The sequence below is a fragment of the Microtus pennsylvanicus genome, chromosome 19 (genome assembly GCF_037038515.1).
Source record: "Microtus pennsylvanicus isolate mMicPen1 chromosome 19, mMicPen1.hap1, whole genome shotgun sequence".
In the NCBI taxonomy this organism is placed as follows: domain Eukaryota; kingdom Metazoa; phylum Chordata; class Mammalia; order Rodentia; family Cricetidae; genus Microtus; species Microtus pennsylvanicus.
The window spans coordinates 38,947,781-38,968,593 of record NC_134597.1 but is presented as its reverse complement, the minus strand read 5'-3'; the positions used below and the strand labels follow the sequence as shown (position 1 = coordinate 38,968,593).

General features: G+C 36.9%; 1 protein-coding gene across 3 annotated transcripts in view; it reads right to left on the bottom strand.

Annotated features, from left to right (window-relative positions):
- Positions 1-20,813, bottom strand: part of Cntnap2 (contactin associated protein 2) — a 2,084,252-nt gene that overhangs the window by 1,196,699 nt on the left and 866,740 nt on the right. For all 3 annotated transcript variants that reach the window (XR_012908553.1, XR_012908554.1, XM_075953824.1), the window contains exons 6-8: positions 14,604-14,788; positions 7,464-7,607; positions 5,020-5,284 (exon numbers count right to left, since the gene is read on the bottom strand). Coding sequence is in view for 1 of the 3 variants with exons in the window: in XM_075953824.1 (XP_075809939.1) it covers positions 5,020-5,284; positions 7,464-7,607; positions 14,604-14,788 (594 nt within the window). In the remaining 2 variants the exon portion in view is untranslated. The remainder of the gene's footprint in view (positions 1-5,019; positions 5,285-7,463; positions 7,608-14,603; positions 14,789-20,813) is intronic.

The following is a 20,813-nucleotide window of genomic DNA, read 5'->3' as shown; positions in this document are numbered from 1 at the left end:
GACAAATCATATTTCATGATTTTATTAATATAGAACACCACATCTGTTTTCTTATTATCCTAAAAAATTGTTTACATTTGGTTTAATAACATTAAAGTATTTTGAAATAAACTTATTTCATATAGTTGATAAGTCTAAAAGGCTAATGCTAATATTTGTCTTTTATTTTATCATTTTTTGATATCCATTTTTTGATAAAGTTTTGTACCATGCGTAGAAGATACATATAACTTTCCAAAATGAAAAATGGAGTAAATAACTGTAGCAATTTCAAGCTTTTAAACTTTCCAACTCTTCTAATTACATGAGAGATATGTAGGTCCATGTTGGCCAAAGTGTACTAAGAGAATGAAATCATTGTAGTGGGTCATGTCAATTACTTAATGGGAAAATGAAAAGAAAAGAAATGTTAAAACTAATTATAGCATATTCAAAGTATTAAGATTAATTTCATTTCTTGAAACATTGAATCAGTGGATATTGTGTATTAAATAAGATGTTTTCTTCCTATGCTCTAACCCAAACCATTTGGAACACACAAACCATTGGGTCCACATAACCTAGAGCTCTGACTATGAAAGATAAAATGAAAAGATTCCCCATAGGGAACAGCTGTTGCTCCATAGGCTTTGTTAGCAGACCCTCATTCTTATTATTTGTTCCTAAAGTCAGAGCACAAACATGAATCCACATGTCAGTGAATACTGTGTTCATTTCCTAAAAGAAATACAGTAGAAAGATTTTCTAAAATCGACTTTGAAACTTAGAAAATATTTCCATGAAAAGATAACTCAAAATTTGAGGTCACTCAGAGTTTGCTTAAATTAACACATTGAGCATTTTGCCAAGAACTACAATGAACAAATAAGAGTCATCATGACTTGGAGGAAATGGTGCTAGGAGAATGGGAGCCATGTAGATTATTATCCTATTTGTTTTAAGAGTTACTTTAAATCAATACTCTATGACTGTATTGTAAAAGACAGAACAAAGGGAGTATAAATCACCTGGATATCTTCACCCTTACCATGGACTATATTATTAACTAAAATCAGAAAAAAGTTACAATCATTCAACAACAACATATGAGAAACTGTGAATTGATCTCAGTGCCTTGTTCTGTATGTGTCCAACAAAATGCTATTGGTATTGTATTTAAAAAATGTTTGCAACCAAAGGTATTTTGAAAATGAAGCACAAAGAATTGATATTCTCACATAGGCAATGGCAGAAGTAATGTAGTCCATGTGTAGTACCTTTGTTAAACCAAACAGCAGGACTCTGGGTTCCCTTCTCAGTATTCCTGCATACGGTAAGTGATTTGTATACTTGACTGAATTTAGTAAGATGCTGATGAAATTGTATTTTGTGAAACTCATCTGTAAAAACAAGATTCAACATTTTCACTTTTATAATGCATGTTCCTAGAGAAGCTAAGTAAGAAGGTGAATCCAAAGACAAGCACATAGGCATCCTCATGAATATTAACCTTCATCAGGCGATGAAAGGAGACAGAGACCCACATTGGAGCACCGGACAGAAATCTCAAGGTCCAAATCAGGAGCAGAAGGAGACGGAGCACGAGCAAGGAACTCAGGACCGCGAGGGGTGCACCCACACACTGAGACAATGGGGATGTTCTATCGGGAACTCACCAAGACCAGCTGGCCTGGGTCTGAAAAAGCATGGGATAAATCCGGACTAGAGGAACATAGCGGACAATGAGGAATACTGAGAACTCAAGAACAATCGCAGTGGGTTTTTGATCCTACTGCACGTACTGGCTTTGGGGGAGCCTAGGCAGTTTGGATGCTCACCTTAGGAGACCTGGATAGAGGTGGGCGGTTTTTGGGCTTCCCACAGGTCAGGGAACCCTGATTGCTCTTTGAGCAGATGAGGGAGGGGGACTTGATCGGGGGAGGGGGAGGGAAATGGGAGGCGGTGGCGGGGAGGAGGCAGAAATCCTTAATAAATAAATAAATTTAAAAAAATAAATAAAATTATTTTCTTCTAGATTTTTAAATATATGTGTTTATATGTAATGTTTTCTTCTATGTAAATTTGTATGTGAGAGTTCACATTCATGTATATATATGTGGAGTCTATAGGTCAATGTTAGGTGTAATCTTTAATTATACTCTATCTAATATTCTGCCACTGTACCAGAAGTTTGCCAATTGGCCACATTGGTGGGCCAGCCAATCCTAAGGATCCCCTTCTTCTGTCTCCCCCTTCTTCTATCATTAAGGGCACAACCACCATCAAACCTAGCTTTTGTATGAGTACTTGGAATCTAATATCAGTTCTCCATGTTTTCATGGCAGGCATTTTACCATTAGCTGGATGCAATGTGTTTTTAATGGCAATCTTTTCGTTTATAGGCACTCATTTTTCTAAAATGTGTGTAATCGCAATATGGCCTTCACTCTTAGTACGAAAAAAGTACATGTTTGAAACATTACATGGAGCTAAGAGTCAGGCTTTAAAATAATCAGACATCATATTAGTTTCCTTCAAGTTATACAATTTTTGTCTAAATTGGCAAATATTCTAAAGTCCATTTTTCAGTCTTTAAGGAAAACTTTTAAGGTTAATTAGCTGAATTTAGTTTTTGTTCTGCAGATGGATATTTTTTACACACTGTTTTAGTTTGATTCTTTTGTTGGTTCTTTGTCTTCTAATATTGTTTAAGTTATATAATATCTTGTAGACTCAAGTTAGACCAAATCAAACACACAAGTTTAGTAATTGCTGTGTTGAAGATACTATTACTTCAAACACAATTATTTGGTTACATGGAAGCATATGAGCAAGTTAGTTTGCTTAGATAACGTCATGAGGGAGGACTACATACTAACACTTTTATGTGCTTAGCTATTAGAAAAGAACCTTTAATCCTCACAGTAGATGCTTTTCAACTGTATAAATCATTTATGTATGTTTGTTTTATCTTATTCTGGGTCTCTTGATATATTATATTTACTCTGAATCTCCCCAGCTGAGCTTACCAGAAGAAAGAGAGAGAGCACGAGCATGGAACTCAGGACCGCGAGGGGTGCACCCACACATTGAGACAATGGGGATGTTCTATTGGGAACTCACCAAGGCCAGCTGGCCTGGGTCTGGAAAAGCCTGGGATAAAACCGGACTCTCTGAACATAGCGGACAATGAGGACTACTGAGAACTCAAGAACAATGGCAATGGGTTTCTGATCCTACTGCACGCACTGGCTTTGTGGGAGCCTAGGCAGTTTGGATGCTCAACTTACTAGACCTGGATGGAGGTGGGGGTTCCTTGGACTTCCCACAGGACAGGGAACCCTGATTGCTTTTCGGGCTGGGGGGGAGACTTAATTGGGGGAGGGGGAGGGAAATGGGAGGCGGTGGCGGGGAAGAGACAGAAATCTTTAATAAATAAATAAATAAATAAATAAAAAGAAAGGAAAGATGAAGTACTTAAAAAAAAATTGGTTTATTAGTCATTTTAACTTCCCATGCAGGATAGTTTTAAAAAATCAGAATATAGACAGGGGTATCCTGGCATTTCAATAATCCACAAACAGCCCTTCAGAATAGCAATGCAGTGCCGTACACAGAGTATGACATTACAGATGCACTGAACGTATTGTATGAGGAGATAGGCTCTATCTTAGAGCATCTGTCTAAGATCTAGTTCATACAGTAAGTCCTGTACCATTCGGGGAACAGCTCTTCCAGAAGATATGAAAGATATGAAAGCTCAAGATACAGGAAGACTATGTATGGCTTCAATACTCCAGGAGTTTGATACCTAGGGCAGAGATGAAGAAATGAGATGAATAATGTAATTCAGTGTGTGGGTGTCCTGGTGCCTGTAAAATACTTACAGAGTAATAATAGCCTATTTCAAAATGTGGCAGAAGTTTCACACCTGATTTATCTGTCATGATTTCCTTTCTTTGTAATTGACGCATCTGTACTAAATGCTCAGTAAATGCTGCTTTCTTGCCCCCAACCTGTATCTGCATTGTTATTTGCAAGTTAAACATTGCTGTTTTCTCTGTGCCCTGAATGCAATATGACCAACCACTTCATGCTTCTGCAGCCATCATGGAATGTTCCCTCAAACCACGAGCACAGACAAAGTCCTCTCTCTCTGTTTCTTTTTGCTTGGCATTTTATACACCACAGTAACATGTAACTAATATTCCTATTTCAAGGAACAACTAGGGAAACTTGGTTAAAAATATATCGTTCTTCCAACTTGCACCTAGATTTTTGGTTAATAACATTTCACTTTTCAGTGTCATCTTTCCTAATACGATATCAATCTAAGAAAATGCTTTATCTTGTGACACCATAACAATGCTCATTTAAAACAATGCAAAATGCAGTCATGCCAACCTTCCTTCAGTTGACATATATATACTTAGCTATTCTGTTTTGTTTTTATCTCTTGTTTACTTTTACTTAACAACCAACAAATGTCTACAGGTGACACTTTGGATTGAGGCAGTTAACCATCATTTTAAACTGACAATTATATTAATATAATCTTATAACTAGTAGTAAAAGCTATTTGAAATATTTTGAGGTCAAAATATACTAAGCACTGTCTTGTCATTACAAACATTGTTTACTTTTACATTTAAAATATGCATGCTGAGGTATGACTATTTCTCTACTAAATATGATGCAGTATCTAGAAGGATTAGAAGATTCACATGGTATAATTCAAAGTCAACCAACTTTCTTTCTTGCCCATACCCTAGACTCGACATATCTTTTAAGCAGAGTATAGTGCAATTAAGGAAGATGGAAAGTATTGTGAGTCTTTAGTGCCAATAAAATAAATATCAAAACGAAAGGAGAAGGAAGGGGAGGAGGAAGAAAAGGAGGAGGAGGAGGAGGAGGAGGAGGAGGAGGAGGAGAGAGAGAGAGAGAGAGAGAGAGAGAGAGAGAGAGAGAGAGAGAGAGGAAAGAGAAGGAGAACAGCCTCCACTTTGGCTTTTAGTAACATGTCAATCAGATTCCACTGACCTGAGGAGATGTCGATTTGGCTTGTCTTGCTCTGTGTGGTGTTGATGTGGACGCTCACTTTACTCTCCACAAGGTCAATCTCCACATTGCCTAAGTTATCTGCAAATTGACTGAAGAGCAGGAGACCACTGGGGTTCCAAGTCCTGAACTGAAAACTGACCGAGAACAGGTCCTGATTTAGTCTGCCAGGCACCTCCAGGTAGCTTGTAGCATTGAAGAAGACTGGTACTGTGTAGGGTTCCACACAAGAGAAACTCAGATTTCCCTATAAGCCAAAAAACATCTATGTGAGGCTACTGAATAAAAGATGGCTATACAAATATTCAAGGAGTAATGGAGCCTGTGCCAAACTTAAGGGCTAGCATCTCGGCTTTTGTGGATGCATGGATTTTGATGGAACTTCCTGTAATGTTAGAACCAATGTGCATAGCTGAACTTCTAGTTCAGAGTGTAGCAATCAACACCTTTCAAAGGACTGACAGCTTATTAGCATGCTGTGATGGGGAGACCACATGATGGTCTTCTTCTTTCATTTTGTAATCATATTTTAAGGACTTTGATGACACTTTTACCTCTATCTCACACATATATATGCATATATTATATAATGTAATATATATGCACCAGGAGGGTGTGGGTGTGAGAAGGCAGGGAATCTGCGGACTTTGAGCAAATTTCACTGAAATAACAGCTACTAATGTCTTTGAGCAAATTCTTTATAAAACATTAACTTTGTAGGGATGGTAACAAAATGTTCTACTTCATGATTTTTCCTAATGTTTTCAGTCTGTGTGCATATTTTGCCACAAAATTGTTCTGTGGTTGTCTACAAACAATTTACTAAAATAGTCTTGTAGATGCTTTATACTTTGTAAAATATTTTGTCTAAGCAAAGATTTTTCTAGTTTCAGCATGCTTTGTAGTTAGAGTTGCCTTAGTAATGAACCTCCCTAGTTGGTGCTCTGTAGTCTGAGTACCACACTTCTCAGGACTAACGGTGAACTAGAATTTTACTTTTTAAAATGAAAATAATGGAAATGTTAATCTGACGCCTTGCTTTCTACATTTTTCCTCAAAGTCTCAATTTTTCAGAAGAGTGAAAGGATCCCTGTGACATTATATCCAAAGCTTACAAGCTTAAAAAGTTTGTGTTTGAGTGTGTACTAGTGTGTGTGTGTGTGTGTAGTGTGTGTGAGAGCACTTAATATATGGACTGTGTGTGTTTGTGGGAGTGAATAGTATGAGCATGTATGTTTGTGTGTATTTGTATACATAGTTTGTGGTATAAGAGCATATAATATAGTGTTTTGTACATAGAATATGGAGTATGTGCGTTTGTATGTATATTAATTGCTATGCTAGTGCATGTGCTTGTATGCATATGTTATATGCGTGTCTTTATGTATTATTGTATGTGGCATACGTGTGTATGTGACTAGTACATAGTATCTTGTGTTAATATGTGATCTATGTATGTGCATGACATGTGGGTATGTACGTGCTTGTGTAAATATGGTGAATACTGTATATATTGGCCAGCAGATACATATTATGTATGATATATATGTTTAGTGGTTTGAATAAAAATGACCCCCAGAGGTTCATATATTTAAATGAGATAATCACCAGAGAGTATGACTATTTGAAAGGATTAGAAAAATTGGGAGGTGTGGCCTTGTCAGAGGAAGAGTGTTACTGGGGGTGGGCTTTGAGGTTTCAATAGCCCATGCTAGGCTCAGTCTCTGTCTCTTTTCTTCTGCCTGCAGATGAAAGATGCAGCTCTCAGCTAATGTTTCAGCACCACGCTCCCACCAAGTTCCCCACTGTGATAGTTGACTAGCCTCTGAAACTGTAAGCAGAGCTACAGGAAAGGCCCATGATAAACATTTGTTATTATTTTGGGGGCTACCTAGCAGTACACAGAGATGCCAGCTGCTGAATCATTTTCATTATTTGACCTTCTTCAGAAATCTGAAACCAGTCCCCACAGGACTCAGAAGAAATTCAGCATGAGCGTTTGTGACCCACTCTTTGGTTGCCCCCAAAACAAAAGTTATCTTATTTAATCCATTATTTAACTATTACACTAATACTTCTCTTACATAACCTTAGATTCTTCTTTGACAATTCCATGCATTATATAATTCATTCTGGTTACCTCATCACTCTCTCCAATCTCCCTCCATCCTTGTCAGTTTGCCCTTCTTTTTATGAATCTCTGATGGACAGTTTAAAAACTCTGGGCACAAAGGGTACCTGACTCAAATTCAATGTGTATTCTGTGTATGTCAGATACTCATTTTTGGCCTACATATGTTTTACACTGTGGTACTGAACCCAATCAGGGTGAAACAGGCTAGATGTTTGTTGTTATTCAATGCCCCATAAAAAAACAACAAAAGTTCATGTGAATTTTAAAATGGATCAATATTTTGGGCTCTTACCACATTTGATGGCTCTAATTTCTTCCTCCGGGCGAGATCAGTGATGTTGACACCATTGTAGTTAACGCTTTCCATGCAACCCTTAAAATTCTTCCGATTATTGGAACTTGGCTTTCCAGAGAAAGGTATGCCTCCAAAGGTTATCTTTGAGAAAATGTAAATGTAAATGTTTATACCTTCTTATAATAAACTATGTAAAGTTGTAAATACAATCAATGTCAGGCACCTTTATCTCAGTCAAAAAAAAAAGGAAACATTATATCTTGCCTACAAAATCTTTTGCTCATTACATTATGTTGTTACTGAAATGCATAATGAAATCATTAATTCCAATAATTAGATTATAACTTGACCAATAAAATCGCAAGCTTCCCTTGCAGTTTTTAAACACCAAAAGCATTTTATGAATTGCCTTGAGAGCATCTTAAAAAGATTTTATCTAGTAACTTTATTTTATCAAGGAATATTAAAACTATATATTCCTATTTATCATTCAAAGACACGTTACCAATAAATGCCTCTAGTAATCTCAAGACAACCATCACTAATATAATAAACTGATAAAAATGTAACCTAAAGCAAGGAATACTGTATTTATCCTCTGTGGGCTTTGTGAAGTCTAATGGCTGTTTGAGTCAAAGGTTCATTAGAATTATTTCGTGTATAGAAAACAGCTGAAAAGTACCATTTGTGTATGGATCAGGGACTTTGTCGGGCACAGTGGCTGTAAGTGGGGCCGTCAAGTTTTACCCATTTTATAAATCTTGCAGACATGGATGAGACCAATCCTTCTTAATGTCCCCCTTTGGGTATTACTATTACAGTGGGTATGTTCCCCACTATGTACGTCACACCACTGTCCTCCTTTGGGTATTTCTGTTATAGTTGATATGTTTTCCCCACTGTGTACTTCTTACCGGTTTCAAGTTCTGGAGATGTAATACAGATGATGCAAAATTACACTTAATCACTACTGCTTGGAGTATTCACCACTAATAGTGAATTAGTAAGTAAACGTAATGTATAATTTTAGGTATGCTTCTTTTATGTATGCACTTAGACAATTTCTATGAAGCAGACTTTTCCTTTACAGAGTCATCATTTTCAATTTTCCCTTACAGTTTATAATTTGAAAGCAATTGCTGAGGCCTTTTCAAGAGTGAGGGCTTTATATTTGATATAAAGCAAGGATGTGCAACATTCTAGGAGGCTCCTGAGGAAAGTATGTTCCATTATTTGGTGTTATGGCACTTAAAATGCTTAATTAGTTTTAGTGAAAAAGACAAATTAATGGTGTTTTATGAAACAATGTTTTTAAAAAGGCCTCACTTAAAATAGAATTAAGTATTATTAATCATGTTCTGCTGAATATATATCACTTGCAATGAGTTCATACATGAGAAGAGAAGTTAAGAATAAAAAATCAAAACACGTAGAATAAAATAAAGAATCCACAAAAGGAAAAATTTAATAAAAATGATAGAAATAATTGAGAAAATATTTGAAAACCTCAGGAACCCTGACCTTGCTAGGTACTCTGAATGTGATACCAACATTGATGGCTGTATCCACAATGCTAAAATGAAATGCTATGTAGCTGTTTCCAGTTTCTTTGCCAATTACTTTTAGGGAACTCATAGTGATCCATCCCAAGTTTTCTTTTAAAAAATTATTAGTAATATTATTACATGAATGTGTGTGTGTACATATCTGCATGCATGACACATATATGGAGGTCAGAGGAGAACTTGTGAGGTAGGTTCTCTCCTTCCATCACATGGGTCCTCAGACTTGACAGAAAGAACTTTTCTTTGCCAAGCTCTCTCACTGGCTCACAAAATCTGTTTGGTGCTGGCAACATCACATTTTGATTGTTATACTTGTTTCACATTACAGATTTGTTCCTCTGTGCACATGGTTTCTTTAATCGAGGCTTCGTCTTTCCACTGGGAGGATGACTCAAATGCACCAGAAGCTTCTTCTGCTTTCAGTAACCAGGGATGTGTGTTTGTGGGCAATAATGTGCTGAAGCACTGCAGGTGAGGGAAGTGGGATCTAGCCCAGTTTCATTACAGAAGCAATCACATATTAGTTTGCCATTTACTTTTTCTTGTCATATCATGTCATTAATTAAATGTAGTGTTGGACCACCACATTTTTAGGTATCCTAAAATTATGCTGATAAACCCTTTTTCAATTACCAGATTAAAAATCCTATTTGGGAGTTTCTTTCTTTGGTCTCAGTAAGAATACTACCACTTTTAACTCTTATTAGCCAGTTAATTGGGTATGAAGTACTTAAACATTATAGCAGATGCTGGCAGATACCTCTAGTGTACTTTCTCTATATCCTTTTTAGGATGGAGTAATGATTCTCTCCAGTTAGCTCTGTCATCCTCAAGTCAACATATATAGCATTTACCAACCACTGTGGGAGTAGTGCTCTTACAGTATTTCATTGGTAGGATGTATGTCATCCTGAGCTCATAAAGGGGGAAGGAAGAGTTTTAAAGCTATCTCTCTGCCTGCTGGTCATGATAACCATAGGAATGCAAATGTCCTTCTTGGAGTAATTTACCACCAGGTTAAAAAAAATGGAAGAGAAAAGTAGATTGCACACTGGAATGGTATTTAAATTAGAGCTAATTGCAAAAGGAGATGGATCCCTTCATGTGAAAGGATAAACATGCATCTGTTATGCAAGCATATGCACAAATATGTTTCCATGTACACATATGTATGTTTATATAAATCTTAACTAAGGATACATACACACACACATACATATATATATGCATATATATATGTGCTGTTTTATCACATGATCTTAGGAGAAATATGATCTTATTTTCTTATTATATTATGGGAATATGAATTACTCATATCACACAACCAGTAAGGATCAGAAATATATTCAAACTCAGGCTTCCAGCTCTGCTTGAGGGTATATGGTTGATTTTCTCAGTGACAATAGTGTGTTGATAAGTATAAAAAGAGCAGTAAGAGTCACTTCCTTTATCCCATGCAGAGATGTATTGCACAAAATTATGGCATCTCATTCAAAGTACTGTAAGTGGCATTTAAATGAAGAACAGATCAAGTCAAATATTGGATTACTGCCTTGTCCTTTAGTTTCCTTGATTTGGAAGTAAACAAAACATATATTCTTTTCATCTTGGGCTACCATGTAGTTAGCAGTATGACTGCTCACAGTGATTTCCCCACTTCATGGTGTAATAACACCACAGAGAAGAGCAGAGGGGGGAAATTTTTGGGTCACTTTCACACACAATAGCCATGTCAACATTGTACCTTGTCAAAGGTACAAAGTAGTACATCACTTCTCTTTGCTAATGTACATTGTCGCAAATAGAGGCAGGTGTATTCTGTTTACACCCACTCAGTAAATCTAACTCACAGCATGAAATTCACGGTGATGAGGTATTTACACTATTACAGTTAAAGAATCAGACAGGTGTATCCCTCCTTTTCCACTCAGTGAGAGCTTCTGAGAGCTTTAAACACACTCCTGCTGATCCTCAGTGCCCTTTGCCTCAGTCCACTCTGCAAGAGCTGAAGTCAAGTAGTTTGAGGGGAGCAGAAGACAGTCTTTGTGAACATGAGAATAGCTCTTTTATCCTTTATACTAGAGTTTAATTCTTCAATATGAATTTTATAAAATGTGTGTTATGTTACATTTGAAGTTAATTTTATCATCTTGTGTGGTAGGAATCTACTTCCTCTGTTGATACAGCAAAGAGATATGGACAACAGTTCTGATACTGACTCTTACTTAATAGGCCCCAGAGTTCTTTAAATACTACATAAAGTATCTTTACTACATAGTAAAAAATACAGAAGTAGACACAACCAATTTCACTATGACCCATGACAATAGCTGCTGTTCCCAAAAAGAAGAGTACTAGACACTAGCTTATCAATGAGAAATAATAATTCAATTCTTATTATTTTTCAGTAAATTTATGCTCCCCCCAGTACCTCTTCTGATAACTCTGTTACACTCATTTCAGCCAATAGTGAGACTCCCAAATATGAGACTGTGTTATACACAGAGCAATTTGAGACACTGTGAAATCCTAGAACTGTTGACCTCATGTAGATTGTGTTGCGTGTGCATGAATATGCACAGATTTCATCAGAAACTCAATAGGGTCTGTGACCCCAAATCTCTAATTGTGGTTTTTGAAAATTGGAATTATGTTTGCCAATGGCTAATGCTTCAAGATGTCTCCTTATTCTGTGATACTTCAAAGTTTATTAATGGAAGATGAATAATTCATCTGCAAGTTCTCTAACACACTAGAGCAGTAAGTCACAAGAGATGCGGTATCAACTTGCAGGAGATTCAAATTTCTTGGACTTTCATATTCTTTCACTATTAAAAGAATTATTTTAGTTTTGAGATTATAATATAATTATATCACTTCGCCCTTCTCTCTTTTCCCTCCAAATCCTCTTATCTGTCCCATATACTTTCCTTCAAATTCACAGCTTCTATTAATAATCATTTGTTGGTGGATATTTAGGCTAAAATTTATATTTCTAAGTTAATATGTCTCCATTGACATATAGAATATATTTTATAGCTAACAATTCAGGTTCTTTTTACCAATAATTTTATGATGAGCATATTTTGTATAATTAAAATTTTAAATGTAGTTGGAGGGTAATACACACACAATGTGCACATAAATTTATGTTGCCTCAAATATAGATTTCAAGAAACATAAAGATTCATAGAAACCTCAGAGCTTGTCCCAGTGTATACTAAATCTTTCAAGGAATTACAATTCTTAGCATCTCTTGGAAACTATGTAAAACACTGGCTGTGGCGCTGGACAATCCAGTATTTGCCCTGTTTGGTCTCATGACTTCCTGTTGGGATGAGGTTTAGCGTAGGATATACAGTATGGGAGTTGACCAGAAACATAACACCAGCATCAAATTAGAACCCTGTTCATTATCACAGTATTTATGAACATTTTCAAATCACTATCAAATTATTAGAATGTAAGTTTTAAGTAATTTGAACAACCTAGGCTCAGAATACTTTGGAAGATTATTAAAACTCTACTAGTTCCACGAGGTAGGAAAATTTGGAAGTGTTTAGCTGAGTGACATGCCATGCTTTTTATTTTGCTTGGGTACTTGCTGCTACTGAATATGCAACGCTTTCAAATTACTCCAATTAAAAAATATTACAAAGAATTTACCCATATATACTATTAACAGATGTGATGGACTATGTTGAATGACTGATAATTTACTTTAAATCTAATATATTAACTTGAATGTTATAAAATTATAACATATGCATATATACACATGGGTATATATTAGGTATCAAGATGATCATTGAGTTTTTTAAAAGTCATATCTTTTCATATTTATTTAGGTGCATATGTCTATGAGAATTCACATACACCATTGTGCTTGTTGAGATTAGATGACAACTTGTTAGAGACCACACTCTTTGCCCCTAAGCATACTGTAATTTATTCAATTTAGGATTGAATTATTTAGGGTGCCAGGCACAACAGTATGTGCCTTTACCTTCTGAGTAATTTCACTGGACCAGAGTATTTTAAAAATATTTTGTTATTTAGAAATTAAAATGTATATTAATGGACAATTCTTTAAAATATTCCAGATTTTACTTTATTTCTTTTATGACAACTCTGTCTGAGCAAGTGGTTTAGTGAAATATCTATCAGAAGTCATGAGTTTATAAATAATAATATAAACTAGAAGTAAAGATATTTTTATTCAAAATACTACAAAAAACAAGTGAACCTTCCAGATATCACATACTGCATAGCCACAGGAGTAATAGATGTCATAATTCATTGCCAGTTTTGATGGTTGGGACTAGTGATCCCTGTAAAAATGCTTGGTTCTGGGTGTGGAGGTGGAAGGATACGTGGATTTCTAGTAGCTCAAACCCAGGTGCAAGCACTTAGGTCTGTTTGAGCATACTCTCCAAAGGGATTGCAGACAAGTCCAGAGGGGATGGAGAGCTCCAAGAAAACTGGGCCTTTGGAACACAAGAGAATCAACGCACATATGAAGCCACAGTGACTGAGACAGTGAGCACAGGGCTAGCACAGATGCTAGAGATGAAAGGAGAAGTAGACACATACGTCTATCCCTAATCCAGTTTCCTATTTCTTAATTTATATAATTAGAAATAATTCTATTCCTAATTAATAACCACTTGTAAATGATAATTTAGTTCTCCCAAAAGGAAGTCTCACTGTTGAAACAAATTACTTTTAAGGGTAGCTGCATGCCCAGAAAATGCACTAAACAGTATCTCTGGAGGTTTCTTGTATCATAATGTCATGCCAGGGATTTCCTTTATTTTTTAAGTTTCATTTTATTTTCAACTTCTCCTTTTTATTCATATATGCATTATCTCTCTTATACCCTATAGGTCCTTTGGTGTATATTATGGCTTCCAGCTTAGTGCTTTTATAGGGTTCCTGAGTGTGCAGATGAGTGGGTCTCTGTATCTATATCTGTTTCTTGCCTTTTCTTGGACCCTTTTCCTTCTAATCATTTTGTCCTATTTCAATGTGTTATTTTTATTATTATCCCTTATAAGCCTGTTTTCTTTATATTGTTTTTAGAATATTTTATTTATTTATTCATTATACATATAGTGTTTGACTGCATGCTAGAAGAGGGCACCACCAATCTTATTGTAGATGGCTGTCAGCAACCATGGGGTTACTGGGACTCGAAAGCAGTAGAGTGCTGTTGACCTCTCTCTATCTCTCCAGCCCCACCTGTTTGTTTTGTAATGAGAGGAAAAGGGGGAAGGGATCTGAGGGTGAAACTGGGAGAAGCAGTGGAAGGGGAAGCCATAATCAGGATATATGCTGTGAGGAAAAAAAGAAATTTTTAATAAAAGGGAAAATTATTAAATTAAATAAATAAATATATATTATATAATATGCACTACAATTACACATATAATTTGTTAAGTAAGTTTAAAGATCTTTGTTTTCTATAGAGAAGGAAGGGGAATGGGCTTGAACTGATATGTAATTAATAGTAAAATGACAGTAGAATATGCATTATTCCTCCTTTATCACAATCACACACCCTCAAGTTTACCTCATAGTCCAAGTCCAGGTAGTCAAACTCTCCATTGGTGCGGAAGTGCTGCATGCTCCTGTCCAATGTCAGGTTAATGCTCCGTCCCTGACGCTCAATGAGCACAGAGTGCCAGTGGTGATCATCCAGTAGGCTTCCTGATGTCACGGATGTGTGGCCATAGATGGGGCCAAGCTGGTTGCTTCCTGAGTAATGGGAGAAAAAGAGAAGTAAGACATTGTCCACATGACCCATCCTGCAAAGGGGCGTATCTTCCTTTTCCAATGTGAAGCCAATACACAGCTTTGTCTATTAAAACTGGTATAGGAGAATCAGGATTTTTGCAGAAGATATAAATAAAAGCTACTGAAAGTAAGGAAATGCTTGTTCTTTTAAAAAGAGAATGCAAATGTTTTTGTACAGTATTATGAATTCTTCTAAGTTTTGGTGGGTGGATATCTCATGGGCTCAGATGTCAGAAGTGCTGTCATGTTAGCTTGATGTTCAGATGGGAAAAAGCTGGTCATTGCTCTGAGTCTGGTTGCTGACGTACAAAATGTGGAGAATAATCCTTGTTTCTTCATGGATAGTGATGAAATCAAAAATATCTGGTGATGATGTGTGTGTGTGTGTGTGTGTGTGTGTGTGTGTGTGTGTGTGTGTGTGTGTGTGCATGTGTACCAGAAAGACAAGAGGAGAAATAGAAGAGGAATAGGTCTAAGTAGCAAGGTTGTCCTGGGTTTTATTACTGGAAACAGACTCACAGATGAAGTGTCTGAGAAGCAGGATGGTCACCTACTATAGAGAGTAGCAGTAGGTGTTTGAGTAGATATATTTCTGCTGCTGTCATAAATCCCAGCCAGCTAATAAAACTTTGAAAGGAAACTACTTTCCAGTGAAATGGTAATGAACTCTTTTTGGCGAGGTCATAGAGCGAGCAACGTGTTTCACAAAGGTAATGTCACATCTCTATAAACCACAGTCGATTTTCAAAGGTTACTCTACGTGTTACATTAGAGAAAAGTAAGAGAAAGTGGCTCTGAAAAAAATAAATATCTTGGGCTGGAAAAATAGTTCAATGGGTAAAAACACTTGCTGTCCAACTGACCCCCTAAGTTTGACTCCTGGGAGTCACAATGTAGGAAAGATTAGACTGTTTTGATTTTCCTCTGACTTGCACACAAACACTGTGTTAGACATGTGCTTCCCTCCTTGTGCCCATGTGAAATACATTTTAAAAATTAAAACAAAAAATGTCTTTAGATACACCTCAAATATGGCATGTATGTACACTCAGGTATTTTACACATGCTTTTATTTGGCTCCGATTCCCTACACTGAACCTTTCCCTTCCATCCTACAGGGTCATGTGTTACAAAGAGTTTCAAGCCTCTGCAGCCTCAAAACAAATGCCTGTTCATGATTATAGATAAAGAACATTATGAAGAATAAACAAGGAAAATGAAACGCAAATTATTTTCTCCACTAAAAATAGTGTCATCTATTTCATTCTAGATGTTTTTCCATATACAACCACTTAATTATTCATATGTGTGCTGATACATATTCAGGTATATACATATTTAATGTGAAACCTTTGATATAGTAGTTCTGCTTCTTGAGGAGGCTGGATAGTCTAGCTGCTTCTTGCTGTATTGCAAAGTTGCCTTCTCACTGGATAAAAGAGCACATCCACTGTAGCTCACTGTAAAATTAAGATGAAATCATCCTTCACCTGACTCCGGACAGCACATTACTTTACCACACGTCCAGTCTTTTCCACTGACAAGATTTTCATGTTTTTTGATCTACATCCAGGAATGGATACAAGTGAGTTGAACTACTACATTGAGACTTACAATACCATTTTTATCCTGAAATGTAGAATTCTCATTACCACATTTTACCATAGAAAACCTCACAGACTCTGCCTACTAGCACTTACCCCCTGTGCAAACACCTACTTTAAGAGGTTACAAGACAGTCATCCACTGGGTTCCTCTGCTATAACTAGGAAGCCTATGGAAACTTTTTTCTGCTAATAGTGTTGATTGTAATTTCTTTTCCATTGGTGTTTCCAAAAGCTATTTCAAGTCATCTATCCATGCTGGAGAAGTTACTTTACACTGATTTATTTGAGGGTTCTGTGCTCATCCCTCACTGGATTTTTTGTTTGTTTGTTTGTTTGTTTTTTGTTTTTCAAGACAGGGTTTCTCTGTAACTTTGGGGTCTGCTGCCATCACTGTCCAGACCCTCACTGGGTTTTATGCATTTCCCATGTGTTTCTTCTCCCTAGTGCTGAAGGGTCCCTCAGTGTCATCTTGATCAGAAGTCTATCCTTAGGAAGGGAATCAGTCTGTGTCATGTTGGCCAGTCTCTTGGTAGAGAACCAAGGCCACTGGCAGCCTTCTCACTTTCCACAGCACCAAATCCATCTTTTTCAAGTTGTCCCAGCATCAAGCCAACTACAGGAAATGTCCCCCAAAGCTTTCTTTACAAAGCTTAAATCCAGTCTCTAGGGTTTTCCATTTGTTTTTACCTGTGACTTTGTGCACCAAGAGTTGTATAGATCTAACATACAACATGTGGTTGGTGGTTATGCTAATCTTCTGGGGTCACGACAGGAATAGTCCAGTGGTTGCCTGGATGGTAAGTAGACTATAGGCCAGGGACTCTGACTCCACATCACTCAAAGTGCCATGATGGACAGTTATATTTATAGACTATAGCTGTCTTTGAATGACATATGGCACATCTCTATAGAATTAAAACTTGCACATATATGCTACAGTCCAAACCGGTATGCACATAACATAATTCTTTGTTTAAAATAAACTAAGATTAAACTCATTTTAGTACAACTAATACATTTTCTATAAATTTTACTTTTCCTCTAAATTTTGATGTTGAAATAACATTGCAATATTTGTCTTTAGACTTAATTTTTTCTCATAGTGTCTTATTTTTTAATAATGCATGAGTAGAATATGAAAACTACTTCAAATATCTGAAGCTACGTGGTCAGATAATTTTCCCCCAAATATCTTTATCTGAAGAATAGAAAAAAAAGATCCAATTTTGTCACTTACCCATAAACCCTGAAAAGACATACTTTCTAATTTGACAAAAAATACTATCTTCCATTTTAATGCTTGTGCTTATAGCTCATGTGACAGAGTATTTGGTACCTTTAGTGTTTAACTTTTCTTTTCCGTGTTATCTTTTGTATTCAGTGCATACATATTTCTCTTTGCAACTTGGAACTATAATGGAGTACTATGACTATTTTTTAATGAAAGGAATTAAAATTACAAACAAAATTTGCATATTTCTTGGATGATGGAGGTGAGTCTTGTATCTTATCTGTTGCTTTCATTGGTTAACTAATAAAGAAAACTGCTTGGCCTGATAGGACAGAAAATTAGGTAGGCAGAGTAAACAGAACAGGATGCTGGGAGAAAGAAGCCGAGTCAGGCAGTTGCTATGATTCTCCCACCGGACACAGACGCAGGTTAAGACCTTCCCTGGTAAGACACCTCGCGGTGTAACAGGGATATTAGAAATGGATTATATCAATATGTAAGAGATAGACAATAAGAGGCTGGAACTAATGGGCCAGGCAGTGTTTAAAAGAATACAGTTTACATGTAATTATTTCGGGTATAAAGCTAGCCGTGCGGGCAGCCGGGTCCCAGGAATGTAGCCCGCCGCTCTTATCACTACACTTGGCTTCACATACACTTTGTTTTAATGTAAAAAACAATATTTTTGTAAACATGTGATTCACATTTTCATCATTTTTTAATGTGGGTGATGTGTAGTCAAAATTAGTTTTGACAATTTATTATTGCCTTAAAAAACCCTAATTAAATTTATGTTCCTAGGCTTGATGGCAATCTTCAAAAGAAGTTAACACATCCTTAGTAATATACAGAGGCTCAAGAAAAAATAGGGTAGAGAAATCCCATTGGCAAGGGCTGTCTTGAGTGTTTTAATCTTCAATTTTGTGCCTTTCTCTAATGATGCATTTGACAAATGTGTTTTTGCTATTCATTTATTGCTAAGTTATTACGTCTGTTGAATTCTTATTACAACAAACAAACTAAAACCTATGGACTATACGTTGCCTTTGAAGACTTCTGTTGTTTTTTTTTTAAGTTTGTCTTATTTTCTATTTTTTATGTTTTTTTTATTGAGAAAAGGAAAAAAAACAAGTTTCCGCCTCCTCCCAGCCTCCCATTTCCCTCCCCCTCCTCTCACCCTTCTCCCCCTCCATCTACTCCTCTCCCCCTCCCTCTCCAGTCCAAAGAGCAGTCAGGGTTCCCTGCCCTGTGGTAAGTCCAAGGTCCTCCCCCCTCTGTCCATATCTAGGAAGGTGAGCATCCAAACTGGCTAGGCTCCCACAAAGCCAGCACATTAAGTAGGATCAAAACCCCGTGCCATTGGCAGCTGAGGATAGGGAACCTGAAATGACCCTATCCTATAGCAATACTGACGAATATCTTGGATATCACCATAGAACCTTCATCTGGTGATGGATGGAGATAGAGACAGAGACCCACACTGGAGCACTGGACTGAGCTCCCAAGGTCCCAATGAGGAGCAAAAGGAGGGAGAACATGAGCAAAGAAGTCGGGACCATGAGGGGTGCGCCCACCCACTGTGACAGTGGAGCTGATCTATTGGGAGCTCACCAAGGCCAGGGGGACTGTGACTGAAAAAGCATGGGATAAAACCGGCGAACATGGCGAACAATGAGGGCTGATGAGAAGCCAAGGACAATGGCCTTTGAAGACTTCTACCTAGTACCTAGAATACTGAACCAAGTCAAAGAAAGAGGTGTTACTGCCTTGGACACTCCGTGACTCTGAATATCATTGCCAATGCTGTGAACATTTTCTTCAGCAACATGTGCGTCTCAGTTATGTGACCAGCAAGCCAGCAAGCACAGATTCTGTCTTTTTAAAAGTAATGGGAGGGAAAAAAAATCACATAAGATAACAACCCTTTGGGTTTCCTCTTTCACCCACCAATATCTCATTCCTCTGTTTTTCTTTTTAGCAACTTCTATTATTTCTCAAGTAGCAAGTCTCTGAGAGTGTTTCTTCAATCCTAAGAGAGTGATCAAATGGTAACCTCCATATTAACAAAGTCTTTGTTCACCAGTATGTCTCTATGCCAGTTGACATCAAAGGTGAGCTACATAGCACTGGTTACTTCTCTTTCTTTGGCTTCTGAGGAAATCCACACTCTACTTCTCCACTCTCCAATTACTGCTTAGTTCCCCCATAGTGCATTCTCCTCTGATAATGCTGTAATTGACCCAATATAAACACTTTTTATGTGACAGGCAACTCAAATGTACTGTCTTCCAACCTAAGCCCTGTAATTCCCTGCCCTCTTTTCATTTTCTATTTCTGAAAATGCCACTAACTGTTCATTTCGTGCCTGAGCCCAAATCTTAGTTATTTTTCATTTGTTTTTCTCTCTTTTTGTTCTTTCTTTCTTTCTTTCTTTTCTTTTTTCTTTTTTTCTTTCTTTTGTGCTTCATCCACAGTTCATCATGGGTCATGCAGAATTCACCACTAACATAATTTCTCAGATACATTTCTTTTTATCTCCCCTGATAATTTTCCATGGATGTCAGCACCATCCCTCTCCAGCAATGAAGATGTCTTCTCTGACTCTGTGCTGACTTAGGCATTCCTTCTCCTGTGAGAGTATCATTGCACCTACAAGTGAGCATCATACAGCTGCTTATTTCTAACATCCACAACCTGCAGCATCCTACAGAACCAGAACCGTCTCCATCCCCTGGACTTTTTCTCATTTTCAGAATTTCATGTATCCATTACAGTTTGCTTTTTGTTCCATAAGCATGCAAGCACTTCGTTTGCAGTGATCCCTCCTCATGCAGTCTTCTCCTGTTGTTTTTGTGTTTTTTCCGCCATTACTTAGATCTTATCTTGAATATTGTGGCTTTTTTATTTCTAAGAGAGGGTTTTCCCCTCATATATTCTAACATTGGTCCTATGGCTTCTTTAGGCGACATTTTAACCTGAACTCAGTATAATATATACTTACTAAGCTGATTTCCTATCACTCATAATTTGAAGTCATTTATTTTTATTTCTCTGGAGTATTTCACAAATTTAATGAGACACTCTTTTTCTGTTCTCTGTTGCATAATACCAGCTACTATAACATTGAACATAGTATAAGTGTTTCAAA